Here is an 18,145-nt window from a genome sequence, read left to right on the forward strand (position 1 = left end):
GATCAGCCGGGAGCTACTGAGACGGAGTAGTTTATTGAAACTCAGCCCCGCACTGAGGCCCCAGGGCACCCTCTGCAGCAGTCCGGTGTCTGGCCCCACCATCCCTCCCCAGACCAGGGCAGAGCTGCGGGGCCAGAAGGCAAGGAAGTCCCAGCGGCTGAGGACTTCTACCATCACCAACGTGGGCTAGAGACTGGGAGGGAAGCTGAAGCCGAGCAGGCAGGACTCTGCAGGTCAACAGGGAGGGGTGGCAGCCACGGCGGCCTCAGGATGCCACGGTTAGCACAACAGCGTTCTGCAAGGTGCAAAGTCCCCGGTGAGGCCCAGAGCCCCTGCACCCGCCTCCCCGTCAGCCCACGCCCGGGCCAGCACGCCCCAGCCCATGCGGGGCTTAGTGCGAGCTGGAACATGGCAGGCACACATGACCACGATACACGAGCCAGTGCTCATCCAGGGGAACATGTGGTTGACGTAAAAGATTCAAATTCAAGTGCCATTTCTGCCCATCATATACAGTGTGACCTTGGGCCAGAAGTTTGACCTCCCTCAGCCTTGGTCCACAATGGGAGAGATGGGCACGGACTCCCCGTTCCCGCCCACCTCCCGGAGCTCTTCCAAGACACCAAGCTGCACTGGTTTGAATAGGGTCATTAGGGCCATGCTGACATTCATCAAGAAAGAGTGTCACAAATCTATTAGGCATGTCTGTCACCGACATCAGATAAGGGAGAAACAGCACAGCTATGTACTACCTGTGGACCAGGGTCTGCAACTCTGCGAGTAAATCTGAGGTTCTGCTCCACAGGGTAAATGTGTCTGAATCCCACAGCAAAGAACTCTGTGACTGACGCCCAACATCTGCCACGGGCAAGGAAGTGAGGCGTGGTACACCTATGCCATATATTTGCTGTTCCAGAGGTAAGTTATTTGTCTCTAAGAAATTTAGAACATGATGCAGAGATGGTCTGGAGGATGCGGTGGGGTGTTCTCCTTGTGACTGTCAGGCAGAGCTCTCCAGACATCTGCGCAGGAAACTCACCTCAATGATGTCCACAACTGAATTGGCAAAATTGATGTTAAGAATCTTAGGCAGGGGAATTCCAACCTCCAGGTCCACTGTGAAGAGAAAACGGTTGAAAATAAAGACGAGGGAGAAGTCTCAGGCCCAAGGGACCCCACTACCCCATTTCACCACTCTGCTTCCGCCAGCTATTTTTCCTTTTGTAGATTCAGCTTGCTATTGGCAAACTCTTAGTCAACCTCCTACACCCAAATAAAAAGTCCCTTTTCTGTATTGTGTCAGGGGCTCCCTTCCCCAAAGCCTTCTAGAGGACCGATCCATCAGTCCCTTGCACACTCTGGAACATCTACATTTGAATCATTGGTTTGTATAACTGTTTCCCCCTGGATTGAAGGCGTTACCTACAGGACCTAGGCCAGCTCAGTTCCTAGGGCCCAGAGCTGGGCAGTGCCACTAATCAGCGGTATGTGGGCGGAGCCCTTTTGCCTCAGTCCCTGCAGCTTACGAATAGGGATCGGTCCCCCTCTGGCTTCAGTTTCCAACAGAGCAATGGAGGAGACAGATTAGACAATCCCCAATTCAGGTACCCCACGTGACTGGCACCGTACCATTGAGCTTCGGCACGTACGCAGCCCGGAGCACGTCGCTGAGCCAGTCTTCTAGACGGGATGCCTGAAACGAAGCGTGTGGGGTGTGGCTCCCCAGGGAGGAAGGCCTGGCTGGGCTCCCCCGGCCCCGAGGACACAAGGGCCCCCGCGGTGGGCTAATCATTAGTGACTAATAACCACTAAGGAGACCCCATGAGAGACTCTGACTTGGGCTGGCCTCGTCCCTGACCCAGGATCTTAGAAGCAGAGTCCTCCCAGAAGCATCTCTGGGGCTTGGGGTAGTGCGGGCAAGGAGGTACGCAGTGTGCCTGGCAACAGTACAACTCCGAGAGGTCTGATCTTAGATTCTTGTCAGTTCTGGGGCCCTTAGAATGTTCTAGAACCTGAGTCTATCGTGAAATTCCAGAACCTCAGAACTCTGAGGAGCCTTGGAGCTCTGTGGAGCCCTGAAATGTTAGAACTTTCTGTATGGGGGGCTTGTAACTCTGGGTGAAGTTCAGAACTTTGGACTTTGGTGAGGTTTGGGATGTCTGCAGCATTGTGAGGATCTGAGACCTTGGAGTGTCAGGAGATTTACTCTCTTCCAGGGGTCACTGTCGCACACACGTGTGCGCACACACAGACACGTGCATATTCATGCCTGCTCTGGCTTGTTGTGCTCTAGGCCCCCGCCACCTTGACCATGGCCTGTCCCCATCTCTTTTCCACTCTGCCTGAAGACTCAACCCCGCCAAGCTGCTCACTCTCCCAGGAACTTACGTCAAAGGTCTTGGAGAAGGAGGAAGCCAGCTTAACACTGAGCCTGGCGGAGAGAAGAGAGATGCTGGGCCCAGACTCCGGCCACGCCACCCAGCCTGCCCCAGCCTTGGCTCGGGATCAGGAAACAGGGACCCAGGCCCAGCTCCGCCTCTGCCCAGCCTTGACCCAGAGACCCAGCTCTCCTACCTGTACAATGACTGGGAGGGGTCCTACCACACCACCACCACCTCCGGCTCCACAGCCTGGGAGCCTCGGTCTGACCCTAGCTGGGCAAGTGAGCGGCCCTCCCCTAGGCTGTGAGCACTGGACACCGGAGGCCCTGCATCAGCTGCTGCCCACTCAAGGCAGAGACACACCGAGGACCACAACAGGCCCAAGTGCACCCACATCTTTACCTCCCCAAAGGCTGAGGCATGACCTGCCACCAGGAAGCAGGGCTGAGCCCAGGCCGTGCCCTGCCGCGGTCACCCTGGCAGCCGGGACCACGCCGGGGGTGGTGATCGCTGCAGGCCCCGGGGAGGGCTGGAGCCGGGTGAGCAGTGAGAGCCTGCAGCTCAGGATGGGCAGGAGAGGCGCCCCTGGGAAAGCCTCTGCGACTGCGGGCTGAGGGAGACGGTCAGCCCCAGGCCACCACACCGAGAGCACAGGCCTCGGAGAGCGGGGGTCCAGGCAGCAGACCACCAGGGACAGCCACGTGTGCGCCTGGCAGCAGTGCGCAACTGTAAAGAGCCATGCACGTGTAAGGAAAAATGGCCGCCAACGTCGTCTTGCTGATTATGGTTATCCTGATGCCTCATTCCCACGGGGCAGGAGACTGGAGAAATAGCAAGCCCGCCTCAGGGACACGTGAATGATACTTCAGGACGCCGTCCCCGCTCAGCCTGGGGCTGCTCCACAGGGGCTGGACCCTGCGTCCTGGCAGCCCCGCCCCCAGCGGTCAGTCCCTGGGCAGAGGGCAGGAGCCTGCCTCGGTGTCCAGCTGCCTGTCTGTAGAGTGGCTGGCACTGCCCCTGAAGGCAGGCAGACGCTGGGGGGCCACCGGCCCAGCGATGCTCAGGTGGTTCCTGGTTTAGGCGCACGCTCTGGTCCCCAGGATCCCACATTACCGTTCCAGGGACAGGGAGACGTGCAGCTTGGTGGCCGCGGGAGCCAGCTGGGCATTGAGAGTCAGCACCTGGGTGGGGAAGGCGAGCTGAGGTTACCCCGAATCCTGCAGCGCCCGAAGGAAGGTCACCTCGGCCGACAGGTCACCTATGCCGTCCGTTCCCTCCACTAACTCTACTGAGGCCCTACTGCGTGCCAGGAGCTGTGCTGGGCTCCGGGGCTGCGGGAGCTTGGAGAGACCCTCCATCCAACCTGCAGGAGTGAGGGGAGGCATCGCCAATGAGGGGCACCTGGACGGAGCCTCAGAAAATGAGCTCCAGGTGGTGCACCCGTAGGAAGCCAGGCTTGGGTGGGGCCCGGCAGCCTGAGCAATGAGGGTGGGAAGGGCAGAGGGCAAGGCGGGCGGCATCGAATGCCAGGGAAGTGCTCAGCCTCGGGAGCCAGGTCAGAGCTACAGCTCATGGGAGGTAGAAGGGAGCAGGGTGGGTAGAAGAAGCGTTAGGGCCGCCCAGGGAGAGCGGAGCAGAGGGGCCGGCAAGAGGAGAGAGCGTGCGTGCAGGGCCCAGGCAGCCGCTGGGAGCACCGCCCAGGTAATGATGATGGGGACCTGACCTCCCACCCAAGATCCCACCCCAGGGCTCCTGAGCCAGGTCCCCACCTGCCCCTCACCCCATTCAGCTCCAAGAGAGCTTCCGGGCTCCCTTGAGGGATGGAGATCAGGATGTGGATGTTGGCTGGGATGGAGATGGTGGCCTTCTTGTTCTGGAGCGTGACAGTGGGCGCTTCCTTCACCCACAGCAAGAGCAGGAGGTGGTGGCCTGGGGGCAACTTCGCCAGGGCCTAGGGAGAGGCAGGAGCAAAGCAGGGGGGTTCAGATGCCCTGGGATTTGAATCAACCAGTCAACAAACACTCCCTACAGATCTGCTGAGCGCCAGGCATCCTCCTGACGGCCTGACCCAGTAGCCTCCAGGAGGCTGGCCTTCAGAGGGGAGGCACTAACCTCCTCAAGGAGCCACCAAATCAGATTCCCTGTCCCCTACAGGCACTAGGCCTCCTTCCTTCTCCCTCTCCCTCCCACTTCTGGCCACCACCTCCTCCCCTCACCAGAGTCACAGGCCTGTCATGCCAATCTGCCAGCCTTACTCCCACCACAGGGCCTTTGCACATGCCCACTGTTCCCTCTGCCTGGAAATGTCCTCCCCAGGTAAACACATGGTTCCCTCCCTCCTAGTGAGGCCTGTGCCCACCCCACCCTTGTCGCTCCATCCCCCCACACGCCGTGGCTGGTAGTCCTTTAGCCCAGTGTCTGCCATCCCCAGGAGAACGGCAGCCCCTAGCCACAGGAGCCTGGGTCTGCTTGTCACCGACTCTCCCTTCGGCATCCTTGGGTGCAGCCTTCTTGAGCCAGCTCAGGGCCTTGGGCCTTGCAGGCGCCCAAGGGGACAAAAGTGTCGTGATCAAACCCGCAGGAGGCCCACTCACCTCGGGCACCAACGCTGCCAGGTCTGTAGTTGTCAGTGGGACGTTGCTGGGAACCTGGACCCAAGGCCAGATGGGAGAGGGGTTGGTGGATGAGGACGGAGCAGGACAGAGCTCCCGACGCACACACAGCACCCTCCTCCATCCCACCCCACCCGACATCAGCGCAAACCCTCGGCCTCGTTCTGGGGGTCTGCAACTTCTGAGCACTTCTCCGTGCCAGACATAAGTTAGGAGCATGGCAGGCCTTCGCCCATTTGCCGTGTACAACGACCGGCAAGGCAGGTGCTACGATCGCCCCTTTTCACAGATGGGGACGGCGGTTCTGGCCCAGGGTCAGGCAGTTAGCAAGTGGTGATACCAGGACATGAACCTGGGCAGGCTGGTTTCAGAAGCTTTTTCCCACTCTGCCGGGGGCTCACAGTCTGAAGGCCTGGGGATCTGACCTAGGGAAGTGTTTGCCTTTTACCCAAACAGTATTTTCAAAGAGATGAAAGTGTTTCCCATACATTTACAAATCAGGAAGTTCACATAAATTTACCAGTTTCCCTTCCCTTGGGGCAGCTGAGTGGCCACTGCTAATCAGTGGTGGCCCTGCCTCCCAGGGCCCTGATGTTTGGCACCCCACTTCTCAGAGCACCGTGGGCCAAACAGGACAGGAGGAGCCCAGACACTCACCCACCATGGTGAGGGCAGACAGCACTGAGCCCGCCTCCAGGCACCCTCTCCCCTTCCGTATACCCCCCCTCCCAGATCTGGGTCTGATACCCTCCACCCCCAGCTAGAAGACCCTGCCTCGCTAGGTGACAGGCCACCTCTGTACACTCTGGCCTCACCTACAGGAAGTGAGAGACCAGCCCTGTTCCCTTGGGCCTGAGTAGCAGGTGGCTCAGAGCGCAGACCAAGAGAAAGCGTCTAGGTGGGGCTTCTGGGGCCAGGCCTCTTGATGGACCACTGCCGGGTGCAAGAGGGGCCTGAATGGAAGCAGGGCGCCCGGAAGAGCAGAGCAGAGTGCAAGTGCCCTCGCTCTCTTCCCTCCAATTAACATCTGCTTTCGAGGTGGAAAGGTTAGCCTCTCATACTTTACTCTAGAAAGGAGCAAGCCCGGTGTGGTGGCGCATGCTTGTAATCCCAGCATTTGGGAGGCTGAGAGAGGAGGATCGCGGTTCACGGACCGCCTCAGCTATTTCATGAGGCCCTTTACAACTTAATGAGACCCTATTTCAAAATCAAGAATAAAAAATAGGGCGGGGTGTAGCTCAGAGGTAGAATGCCCCTGGGTTCAATCTCCAGTATAAAAAAAAAAGTTTGTCTGGTGCCAGGACAGAGGCTGGCCCCATGCCTTGTCCCCGTTCTGACTTCCTGGGTGCTGAGGAGCACTGGAGGTCCCTTCAGCTTCAATAGCACAGGGCCATCGGATCAGCACTGCCCTCCCCAGTGCAGCCGTGGCCAGACCTCAGGGCTCAGCAAGGCGGGTCAGTGATGCCGTGAAGGGTCAGCCCGGCATTGCCAAGACAAGCCGGGCGGGGCTCCCACCCGAGGCCCTGGGAGCACGCTCACCAGCTCGGGGGTGATGTTCATGTTGAGCACGCCATTGGTCTGCAGGAGCCCAAACACAGTGCTGAAGAGGTACAGCGGCACTGTCACCTGGGACGTGTGGTCCTCCTTGGGGGGCACCTTGACTGGCATGCGGGGCTTGGGGAAATCGATGATGTCCCCAGCCACGCTCTTCACGATGGGCTGCAGGGCCAGGGGACAGGGCCAGAGGGTCACTGGCTGCCCACCCACCCAACTCAGGCCAGACCCCCTGCCCGGCCTTTAATGCCTCTGCAGCACTCACGTTGACGTCCAGCTCTATATACTGGTTGGAGATAAGAGGCAGTGTGGCCAGGGTGAATTCCACGGATCCTAGAGCTCCAAGGGGCACCAGGCCTGCAGGGAAAAAGGATGGAGGGGTGGGAAGAGCCCGTGCACCCGTCCCAATAACGACAGCCCCCAGCTCCATTTATTGCCTGCTGTATGCCGGCAACTCTGCTAAGCATTCACTTGGATCATCCTGCCATTCCATTCACAGAGGAAGAAACTGAGGCCAGACAGAGGAAGTCACCAACCCAAGACCACACCCAGAAGTGGCAGCCCCAGGATCCCTGTTTTCCAGAGCAGGTGCCACAAACATGCAGCCACCTTGTCTCTTACAACGCTGTATAAGGAACACTGCAGTTTCCTTCTGGCTAAACCCTGTTATGTTCTCCAAAGCCCCTTTGAGAACACAAAAGGCGCCAGTGTCACCAGAAGGTACAGAGAGAGCAGGGCCCACTGCAGCCCTGGGGCCTCGGATGCCTTCAGAAGTTCCCTGGGCCTCTGTCTCTTGTCTGACCAGCGATGAATATTTTCCACCCTAAGTGCTCAACAGATGTTGGTCTGCAGCACCCAGCAGTGGAGACCTCTGCCGGACGGCCCTGAGCCCCTGTCCTGCCGATCCAGCCTGGGCCAGGCTCCGCTGCTGCTCCTCCTCAAGGCGGCAGCCTTGCCGATCTGAAGAATCAAAGGTCCCAGAACCCTGCTTCCCTTGCACCCCACCCCCTGGGGACCGGGGGGCAGGGAAGGGGCCCCAGCTTACTCAGCGCAGTCCCCAGGAGCTCGTTCACCACAGCCAGCACACTGTCCACCACCGGGCACAGCTGTTTCAAGAGGAAGCAGACGTTAGAGAAAAATACAAGTAGTAGGCCGTGGTGGCACATGCTTGGAATCCCAGCATTTGGGAGGCTGTGACAGGAGGATTGAGGTCGAGGCCAGCCTCAGCTACTTACTGAGACCCTTCCAAACTCAGTGAGACCCTGTTTCAAAATAAAGAATAAAAAAATAGGGCTGGGGGTGTAGCTCGAAGGTAGAATGCCCCTGGGTTCCAATCCCCGTACCACAAACAAAAAGAGAAGAAAGAGAAAGAAAGAAAGAAAGAAAGAAAGAAAGAAAGAAAGAAAGAAAGAAAGAAAGAAAGAAAGAAAGAAAGAGGAAGGAAGGAAGGAAGGAAGGAAGGAAGGAAGGAAGGAAGGAAGGAAGGAAGGAGAAAATAAGCACGAAACCCTGGTGTAGGGACAGCTTCAGTTTCTCTAAATGACTTGGTCCGGGGTGCTGAGGACCAGGGTAAGGCAGAGAATGCAGAGACAGGTGGGGGACACACACAGTGGGGGCTGAGAGCGCCCCCTCCAGCCATTCCCTTTGCTACACAAAGCCCCATCAGAAATCCCAGAGGTTGCTGGGTAACAGGAGAGAGACATTTCAGAGGCCATTTGGGTGTAGGGACCAGGCTCTCCCCGAAGAGGTCAAGGCAGCTGTGGCTGCTCCTGCCACCCCAGACGGGCACCAGGGGGCCCGGAATGGAGAGCCCACCGAGGTCTTCTCCACTCGGCCCCGGGTGGCCCACTGTGCGTCCTCCTTACTAACCCCTAGGCTGCGAGAGCAAGGAGCGGGTCATTCTGTTCCCAGGGCTCCGAGTCAGGACGGACAGCACCTAGAACCCATAGCCCATGGAAGTGGGGTCCCAGTCCATCCCCTCAGTCCACAGTGGGGCCAAAGAAGAAGGGTCACCTGCCCAAGGCCACAGATGTTTGCAAAAAGACAAGAAGGAGCTGCTGCAGACGTGGGGCCCCAAACTTAGGGCCTCGGCTTTTGTCAGGCAGGTCAGAGAAATGAGAGAAGACCAGAGCCTGGGGAGTGGCCGGGTGCAGCCTTCTGCCTCAGCACCGACAGATGAGACCCACAGGAGGGAGAGCCCAGGCAGCCAGGGGGATGCTTGCAGAGAAACCAGAGAACAGATTAAGAGAAATCTCTCATCTCTAAAAGTTGCTAATGAACTCTTATCTTAAAGCCTCTTAGTGTCACATAACCCAGCTCCTGTCCCGTTGCCCAGAGACCCAGCTGGGGCTGAGGTGTACATGCAGCCACCCCCTTGTCAAATGCACTTGAGCCAGGCCGCCTCCTCCTCCTCCTCCGCTCCTCCTCCTGCCTTCTGGTCCTGGCTACACAAGGACCTGGGAGCCCGAGTGCCCGGCTCATCGCTACCCTCTCCCTCTGTGAAATGGGGCTTGGCTCAGACCCAAGTGGGTTTGTTTCCCTTGACCAAAGCCCGGATGGCCTGGGGTGTGCTGGGGGGCACACGCTGTGAGCCGCTGCATCAGAATGTGCTTCACACCGTGTGTTTTTGTACGTATGATTGCCAAGCACAGGGTCCAGTTGAAACAAGTGACCCAAGTTTCTTGTAAAGGCAACATAAAGAAAAACACAGTCAATAACAATACACGCGGCAAAGACAGCCTGGGAGGGAGCTGAGGTCCGAGGGCCCTGGAGCAGTAAGCGCAGCTGCAGGTCTGGGGGCTGTGCCCGCCCCGCAGCCCCTGCGAGGCGCAGTAGCAAGCCTACAGGGATTACTGGATCTACTGGGTGAGTGGAGGGCCGGAAGGAAAGCACCGCCTGATCCTGTCTGGCGCCAGCTCTGCCCAAAACTGGGGCAGGCACAGCTAGGGCGGAGCCGGCCATACTCACCAGCCCAGGCAGCACCTTGCACAGAGTCTGTTCCACGACCCCAAAGAGTGGCGCGGGCAGCAGCCTGGACAGAGAGAGACATGGCGGCCGTGGTCACCGCAGGGGACAGCGCCACACAGATGACAGGGCAGCGTGGGCACTGGAGGCTGGCACCCTGTCTCCCCTCCCGGTGGGGTGGGCTGGGCTTTGGGAATGGGTTTAAGCCCTGGCTCTGCTTTCCCTGGGGACACAGGGGCCCAGTTTCCCCCGTGCAGTGTCTGCTCTCTACATGCCTGGATTGATGGCGGGGTGCGTGGTCACTATGCACCTGTGTTCAGAAGTCCCTGCCCCATCATCCACACAGGACCGCGCCTGGCTCAGCATGGGGGCCAGTGCTGGGCACTGAACCTAGGGGTGCTCTATCACACCCCAGCCCCTGCCCCCTTTATGTGTTAGTATTTTTTATTTTGAGACACAGTCTTGCTAAGCTGCCCAGCCTGGCCTCAGACTTGCTATCCTTCTGCTTCGGCCTCCTGAATAGCTGGGATTACAGGCTGCGCTACCATCTCTTGGCTTAATAAACATTTTTTTTTTAATAAATGTATGGGGGTTGGCCAGGGGATGACAAGTGCCTATAGATGCACTCAGGCTGTTTGGAGATGGTAGGGGTTCAGGGTCACACCCCCACACAGCCACAGAAAACCTCTGAGTGGGAGGAGGTGGCAGGCTGGGGTTTAAGGAGCCTAAGCCCCTCCTGGAGTCCCCTCACTGAGGCCCTTCTGGAGCAGGAGCACCCAGGTCCACCCTCCTCCTGCAGACCCAGGGCTGCTCAGAGCCACACAACAAAGATGGGGAGGCCCAGGAGGGGCCAGCACCCGGAGGTGGGCACCAGAGTGCTGGAGGAAGCCCTGGCCCTGTGCAGAGAGCGGTGCTCCCACCCCTGAGCCCCTTCTCCCATCTGCTTGTGTCCATGGGAGTGCCATCCAGACACAGTGTGGGGAGGGTCGTCAGGGCCTGGATGGCCCCATGGAAGAGAAAGATGCCAGGCTGTTTCTGGATGGCCAAATCCAGCCCCCATACAGATGGGACACCGAGGCCCAGGCAGGGAGGTTACTCTGGGTCACACAGAAGGCCAGGGGCAGAGTGGGTCCCGGATGTGCTGAACAAGGATAAAAGCAAAGGGGTCCCCAGTGCCAGGGCTGGAGTGGTGCGGGCTGTGGCTGGGCCAGAGCCCGCCGCAGTGGAGCACAGGCCTAGCCCAGCTGGCCGCCCACCACAGCGCTGCCCAGAGCCGTGCCCCCCCCCCCACTCACCCCGACAGCAGGCTGATGTGGCTCAGGAGGGTGCTGCAACGCTTCAGGATGAGCACGGGTGTCCCCCGCGAGCTCACGCCGAGCGCCACCCGTGACGACACATTCACCTCTGCAGCCAGCTGCAGGAGGCCCCCCAGGGGGCTGCAAGACCAGACGCTGGGTGTGACCATGACCCCAGGCCCCTCCCACCCACGAGGCCACGCCCGCCAGAGCTGATGCTCCTGAGAAGGGTGGCTGAGTCCTCTCCCTCCCTCACATCCCTGTGCCCTCCTCTCTACCCCTCCAGCGACCCCGGTCATGGGTCTGGAGAGGGAAGGCCGTGGAGACCAGTGGGTGGAGGGTCCTGGGGAGGGCCCAGGGTGCCCCGGGGACCCTGCCAGAGTGGGATCCAGGGGGAACAGGAGGGAGGAACCTGTTGGCAGGGCAGGCTCAGGGAACGGGGTGCAGGAGGCGAGGTCTCCAGGGCACACTCACCCCGAACCGCGCAGGCCCACCTTGGTGTGCAGGCTCAGCTGCACCCCGAGCCCCGGCAGCAGCTTCAGCGTCACCTGCGGCAGTGTCAGTGCCTCGATCTTCAGCCTGGGTGGGGGATGAAAGCCCTGCTGGCTCCCAGACCCCGGGGCCCGGACAGCCTGTCCTGGGCAGTCCCGGCCGCCTGACTGTGCGCCCTCGGGCCAGCCCCTTTCCTCTGAGCCTCCGCGCCCTCACCTATGCAGCGGGGCACCCTGAGGGATGGGGAGGCAGGTGAGATGATGTGGTGCAGGTCTGGCACACCTGGAGGCTGGTGAACGCCAGTTCCTGCCCCACCCTTCCCTGCAGCCTCAGCACTGGGAGAATGGCTGCTCTCACTTCCCTCCAGCACTGCCCACAGCAAGCAAGGGTCCCTTCCCCTCAGTTCCTGCAGAGGAGCGGCACCTTCCTGCGGGGCGGGGCAGGAGGGCACTGGGGGCACTTACCCAGAGAGCTCCTCCACCACTCCAAAAACCCCCCCGTAGCCCAGCAGGCCGCCTCCTCCGAGCAGCCCTCCTGAGCCGAGAAGGCCCTGATTCACGGACGTCACTGTCCCCAGCACGTTCTGCAGGATGGGCCCCCCAACCAGCGAGTTCTGGATGGCTGCCGGGGCGGGGGAGTAGGAAGATGCTAGAAACCCCTCCTCCAATCACAGGACCTGCACTTGCATTTCTACTTCCTCTACTAGAACTGGGGGTTCCGCTCAAGGGGCAGGGGCTGCAGCCGCCTCCCGTTCCCAACACAGAGCCCGTGACCACCCCTTCTGCCTGACGCACCGAGGCACCCAGTGAGTGTTCCTAGAGTGAATCAGCGAATCCCATGACAATCCCCTCATTTTACAGATATGCCCAGGCAGCCCCACAGTGCCCGCTACACCCCCAGTCCTCGCACATACACCCCAGCCTCCCGAACACGCTCTGCCGTGCCCGCCTTGAGAACGCATCATCTTGGCACCCGGGACTTGCAGCCCGTTCTCGTCCTCCCTGAACCCTCCAAGACGCCCACCTCCCACTCACCTTTGCCAAGTTCATCCTGATCAATCCGAGCAAGCGTGCCCACGGTCTCCAGCAGCCCCTGGCACGGAGTGGCCAGGCCCCAGAGCAGAAGCAGGGACCACACGCCCGGCATCGTCCGTCGGCTGTGCACCTGTGGGCAGAAGCGGGGACTCCACCACCGCCCCGCGCGGCCCCCACCGCTGGCGCCTCCCACCCGCCTGGCGCCGCCAAGGTCGCCCAGGAAGGCACCACTGCTACGGAGTGGAGTCCACCGTGCTAATCTCAGAGGCACTTTCCAGGTGTCTGTCCGTCTTTGTCTCAGTGTCTCTGTCTCGTTCTCTTTCTCCCACTCATTGGATTCCATTTCACAGATTGGAAAAATTGAGGCCAAGAGCTTGCCGAGTACTTGGCCAAGGCCACAGAGCTAATCAGTGGCCAGATTTCCAGCCTGAGTCTGACTTGAAAGACTCTGCGTGGCCCCTGTGAGCCCGGTCGGGCCCTCCAGGGCAGCAGGGTGGGTGGGCCCTCTGGTCCTGCGCCGCTGTCCCCTGGCCGGTGGGTCCATGTCAGAGGGCATGCTGACCAGGGCACCCCACTGACAGACACCGCGCGTTCTCCCGACTTCTTTTCTCCCGCCTCTCTCTTCCTCCAGACCTCTATCCCCAAAGAATCCAGAAGGAGACAGGCAGGCATGCGGGAGCATGACTGGTTACTAGCTCCCTAGAATGGGCTTTTCTTCATGGAGATCCGCGTCTGCCCACTCAACCATATGCCCGCGCATCGCCTCACGCTGCCCCTGCTGAGACCCTTCGGTGGCTTCCCACTCCCTTGGGGATAAAACCTAGGTTCCTTGCCACGAGCCACAATTCCTGCCTGCCTCTTTGACCTCCTCAGTCTCAAGCATGCCAAGGCTCCCTCCCACCCCAGGGCCTTTGCACACGCTCTTTCTTTTGGGAGGAAGGCACTTGCTCTTCCTTGGCACAAAGGTGCGGTGCAGGCATCGTGTGACCCAGCAGCTTGCCCACCTCTATCTTGATTCCCTAAGACTCATGCCCCCCCAGGTAGGCCTGTGATTGCTGGGGTCTACCACAGAAGTAAATACCCCCATGATGGGAAGCCAGCTGGGTTCCATGGCTTGGAGGAAAACGGACACACCTCAAGCCCTGTCCCTAGGATGGTTCTGTCCCCGGCACCCCACTCCCTGCCATGGCGTGCACCACCAGCCTTTGCCCTCTCTGGGTTTTTTCTCCAGGTGCCCTTAGGCCCCTCCTGGGTGACAGCAGGGTTGATGGCTAGAGCTCCCGGGGGAGCCAGGGCATCTCTGGCTGCCTCACCCGCTTGTTCCCGCTGCTCCACAAGGGGTGGGTGGGGTTCCGGCCTCCTGTCGGTTCCTCCACCCATTCGAGCCTGGGGACGGCCCTTATATGCTCACAGCGGCTCTGGGGACACAAAGGGGACACAGACGCCAGGAACCCGTCAATATGTCATGTCAGAAACAAATCGCGGTTTTCCCCACGGGCCCAGGCTAAGCCTTCCTTCTCAGGGGAAAGGACAGGGCTGGGGTCAGTGCCCATGGATGCAGAGAAGGCGTGGGGGCTGCAGAGGCCACCACCTCCCGCAAGCGGGGACAGCGGGGTCTAGCCACCCACAGCCCCACTGGGCTCCCTCCAGGTTCCCCAAAGCCGCGCACTGGCACAGAATCGCCTCTGCCCCCACGAAGGCCCAGGAGAGGGAGCGCTTGAGGCCGCTGGGCCTCCTGACCCTTTGTCTCTGGCCCGGGCTCATGGCCTGGAGAGAGGATTCTGGGCAGACTCGGGGGAGGGCACCGACACCCAAGGCCTAGTGTCCCCGAGACCACGGAGCAGGCGGCTTGGTGCCCTTTCAGGTGGGTCGAGATGACTAGTCAGCGTGGTGACAACATGGCAGTTAGAAGCCACACACAAAAATAAAGCATGGCAGGGTGGGGGCTCGGTATGGCGAGCCGGGGCGGCCTGGGTTGTAGCAGGGCTGCCCAGGCCTGAAGGAGAGCAGGGAGGGAGTCAGGGGCTCCCGGGCCCTGAGGCGCGGCTCCAGAGGAGAGGAGGCCTGCTGGGGCTGTGGAGGGCCGTCCTGCAGGTGTCTGGACAGGCAGCCCTCCCCCAGGAAGCCTCCTGACCAGCTGAGGAGGTGTCCGCCATCCCCTGGGATTTCTCCTCTCAGAGCCAGTGACACGCCAGGGCACTGTGACTGTGTGTCTGTGGGTCTGTGGGTCTGTCTCCTGCAAGGCCCTGAGCCCTGTCTGGGGAGGTGGGGGACTGAAGTTTTTCTCTTTGCCTCACTGACCTCTGAAACCCTAACCTTCGAGCCTTCACCCTGAGGATGTGGGCCCTGCACCAGCTTCCTCTCCACACCACACTCTCAAAGGATAAACATTTTATTGCAATATAAGGCACAAACAGAAAAGTGCGCTGACCCCCAAATGCACAGCTCAATGAAGTTTAATTTTATTTTGTACTGGAGATTGAACCCAGGACATTCTACCTCCCACTACACCCCAGCCCTTTTTATTTTTAATTTGAAACAGAGTTGGTCTCTCTAAGTTGCTGTGGCCTCTGACCTGTGATCCTCCTGTCTCAGCCTCCCAAGTGCTGGGATTACAGGCAGGTCACTGCGACGGATCAATGAAGTTTTGAATCAAGCATTCTGGAAGCCCTGGTGGCCCCTCCAAGTCACTGACCCTGAGGGGAGTTTCTGTCCTGACACAGTGGGCAAGTCCCCAGGCACGCGAGGTCATCTGAGCGTCGTGGCACGGTGCTCCTCTGTGACTGTGGCCCTCTAGTCCTCGCGGGGCCGTGCAAGGTGACAGCACCTTCCCGACGCAGCGCGGCGCAGCTGCCCTCCAGGTGTTGGCTCTGTGAGGTCCCCACAGTCCTTTGGGGACTGTTTTTCTCTTCATTCCTGTTGGGCAAAGAAACAGCGAGCTCCCTGGGTCACACAGGCGCACGCGTGTGGCTCTACTGGCTGTGGCCATGCGTCTCCTCTCCCCAGGGCCAGACAGAACCACCATATGTGCCCTGCAGCCTGTGAGCCCACCAGGCCGCTCCATGGCCCTGCAGCTCTGGGTATTACTGTGCTTTCAAGACATGTACTCGACAGAGGAGGAGAGAACACTACGATCTAGGATTTATTGAGTATTTGTTCATTTATTACTGTATACATGCATCTGACCTGTGAACACATCTAGTGACCACGGCCACCTGGTGAGATCAGTACTGTTACTGCGCCCCGGCAAGGGAAGTGGCTTGCCGAGGCCACACCGGGGTCCAGCTGGACATCTGGCTACTCTCACTGTCCAGCCACTGGCCTGCACAGCCTCTTGGAAGGGTGGACACCCCCCCCTCATCTTCTCTCTTCCTTCCACATCCCACCCCTAAGGGACTCTGACCCCTAGCAGCTCCCCAGGAACCCCGAGGCCCTTCTGCTCCAAAGCTCAGTCGGGATGGGGCCTCCACCAGGGAGATGTGTTAAAATACATGTTTCTGGGCCCCATCTTTGAACCTGGCACACTGAGTCCCGGGTGGGAGGCCCAAAGCGACAGGGCAGCTCTGAGCGTGCTGGGAGCCAAGGAAGGGATTAGGAGGGAGGAGAAATCGCCCTGGGCATTAGTCCTGAGGCCAGCTCTGGAGCCAGAACTCCTGGGCGCATATCCCAGACCTGTCACTATCAAATGACTCGCCTTGTCCAGCTAGTTTCCCCATCTGAAAAGTGGGCTGGTATTGAAGGTGTCCAGCCTCCCCCGACTGGAAGGACATTCATGCGTCCTGGGAACGGAACTAGAAACATCAAGGTGCACAAGGTTGGGATGATGGCGACATCCCTGGGAGGCTGTTCCAGAGACACCTGAGCTAAGCGTGCGGGAAGAGGGGGTGGGGAGGACACAGGTGTGGAGTGCCCCATCGGCTTCTTCCTAGGGTGGGCGGCTGGAAGGTGCTTGGGGGCTGATGGCTGTGGATGCAGAATGGAGGACCTGGCACTGCTCTCCTCTCTCCGTGACCTCGTGCCTCCGTTTCTTCAAAGGGTGACGAGGCATCCCACTGCTGAGTGTACAGGAGCAGGGTGCAGCCCCGCGTGCACCCTGAGGAGGTGGCTCCACCCGTCTGCGCCTCCTCTTCCCCGTTTAGCAGCAGGAGAGGCCTGCCCAATGAGCAGGGCCCAGGCGACAGGACTCCCGTCACCGCTCCCGTGGGGAGTGGGGTCACAGGACACGCTCCTCTGCCATCCCGCCCAGGGAGAAGCCAGACCCACTGGCCACTCGAACAGTCGGGATTGGAAAGAGGCCGGAGCCCCTTTCCCTGTGCAGATGGGGAAGCACACAATGAGAGAGGGACTGCGGCTTCCCCGAGGCCACGCAGTGTCCAGGGCCTGGTGAGAACCCGGGCCTTGGGCCAGCAACACTGTGCCCTGGTTTCCCCGTCCGTGCTCTGGGCCTGCAGTGGGAGTTTGGTGGCTTTGGGTGTGCTGTCAGGCACACAGTGCAGAGTTGGGGGCAGAGGGTGTTGCTGGCACGCCCAGGTCAGGCGTCAACCGCCCATGGATTACCCAGGTCTCAGTACCTGCCAGACCCATCTCAAGGCCGCCATTGTCCCAGAGTAGAAAGCTGACAGGTGACAGGATTAGGCTGATGTCGAGGGACTTGGGGACACCCCTGCATCCGGCCTCTCCCCATCGTGCGTGGGTCAAGCCAGGGAACAACCTTCTAGCATACCATGGACATGAGCGTGTACCCCAATGTGGGCCACCACTCACACACCATGGACGTGAGCGTGTACCCCAATGTGGGCCACCATTCACACGGATGCCCAGAAGCCCAGAGACCCCTGACAAATGCACAGGGATTTTGACAGATGCCCCACTGACGTGTGGGCCCAGGGACGCAGCTCCCAGTCAGCTCCCAAGGCTGGACACCACTTGACTGTAGGAGGTCCCAGAGGTGCATTTTTTTCAATGTTATGAATTTTTTTTTAGCTAGTAGTGCTAATTTTCAAGGTCTACTTAGAGTCCCTTCCTTCCTTCCTTCCTTCCTTCCTTCCTTCCTTCCTTCCTCCCATCCTTTGTATTGAGGATTGAACTTTGAACGCAGGAGCATTCTACCTTTGAGCTACACCTTCAGCCTTCTTCGTATTTTATTTTGAAACAGGGTCTTGTTAGGTTGCTGAGGTCTCATTAAGTTTCTGAGACTGTCCTTGAACCTGGGATCCTCCTGCCCCTGCTTCCCTAGGACTGCGATTACAGGCATTCACCGCCATGCTGGGCTTAGAATATACATTCCTAACTTAATTATATATCAAGATACATCTGTGTTAAAGAGGCGATTTGAGAGTAATAGGTCTGGGATCCGGCTTAGTGGTGGAGTGCTTGCCTAGCACCTGTGAGGCCTGGGTTCAATTCCCAGCAGGGGGGGAAAAAGAATAAGAGTCTGTGTGAATCCTAAATCCTAAGAGGTAGATATGGCATAGTCGGGCGTGGTGGCGCGCGCTTGTAATCCCCGCGCTTGGGAAGCTGAGACAGGAGGATCACACAGGTTCGAAACCAGCCTCAGCTACTTAGTGAGACCCTGTTTCCAAATAACAAGGGTTCCACCCCCAGTAACACCAAAAAAAAAAAAAAAATAGATAGATAGACATGGCAAACATCAGACAGATCTTCACATGAATGAGACATGCAAACACCCCCAGCACAGCTTGCGTGAGCGTGAACATGGGAACACACATACACGCACACACACAGACACTGACTGACCCCTAAGACTTCCATGCACAAGCCTCCGCTGCTGGTCACTGCCGGCCCCTCGTGTA

At 59.3% G+C, this 18,145-nt stretch overlaps 1 protein-coding gene across 1 annotated transcript; it reads right to left on the reverse strand.

The window, feature by feature from the left end:
• Positions 1 to 265: 265 nt before the first annotated feature.
• BPIFB3 (BPI fold containing family B member 3) lies at positions 266 to 12,444 on the reverse strand (the record flags this gene model as incomplete). Its single annotated transcript, XM_080716606.1, has 15 exons — positions 266 to 295; positions 1,040 to 1,116; positions 1,630 to 1,693; positions 2,389 to 2,431; positions 3,495 to 3,562; positions 4,162 to 4,332; positions 4,976 to 5,029; positions 6,533 to 6,712; positions 6,813 to 6,904; positions 7,593 to 7,653; positions 9,515 to 9,578; positions 10,807 to 10,947; positions 11,281 to 11,385; positions 11,763 to 11,919; positions 12,333 to 12,444. The coding sequence occupies 15 exons, from the start codon at positions 12,442 to 12,444 to the stop codon at positions 266 to 268; spliced, it is 1,419 nt and encodes a 472-aa protein (XP_080572732.1).
• Positions 12,445 to 18,145: the final 5,701 nt, after the last annotated feature.

This window comes from Muscardinus avellanarius, assembly GCF_963383645.1.
Source record: "Muscardinus avellanarius genome assembly, chromosome: 19".
In the NCBI taxonomy this organism is placed as follows: Eukaryota; Metazoa; Chordata; class Mammalia; order Rodentia; family Gliridae; genus Muscardinus; species Muscardinus avellanarius.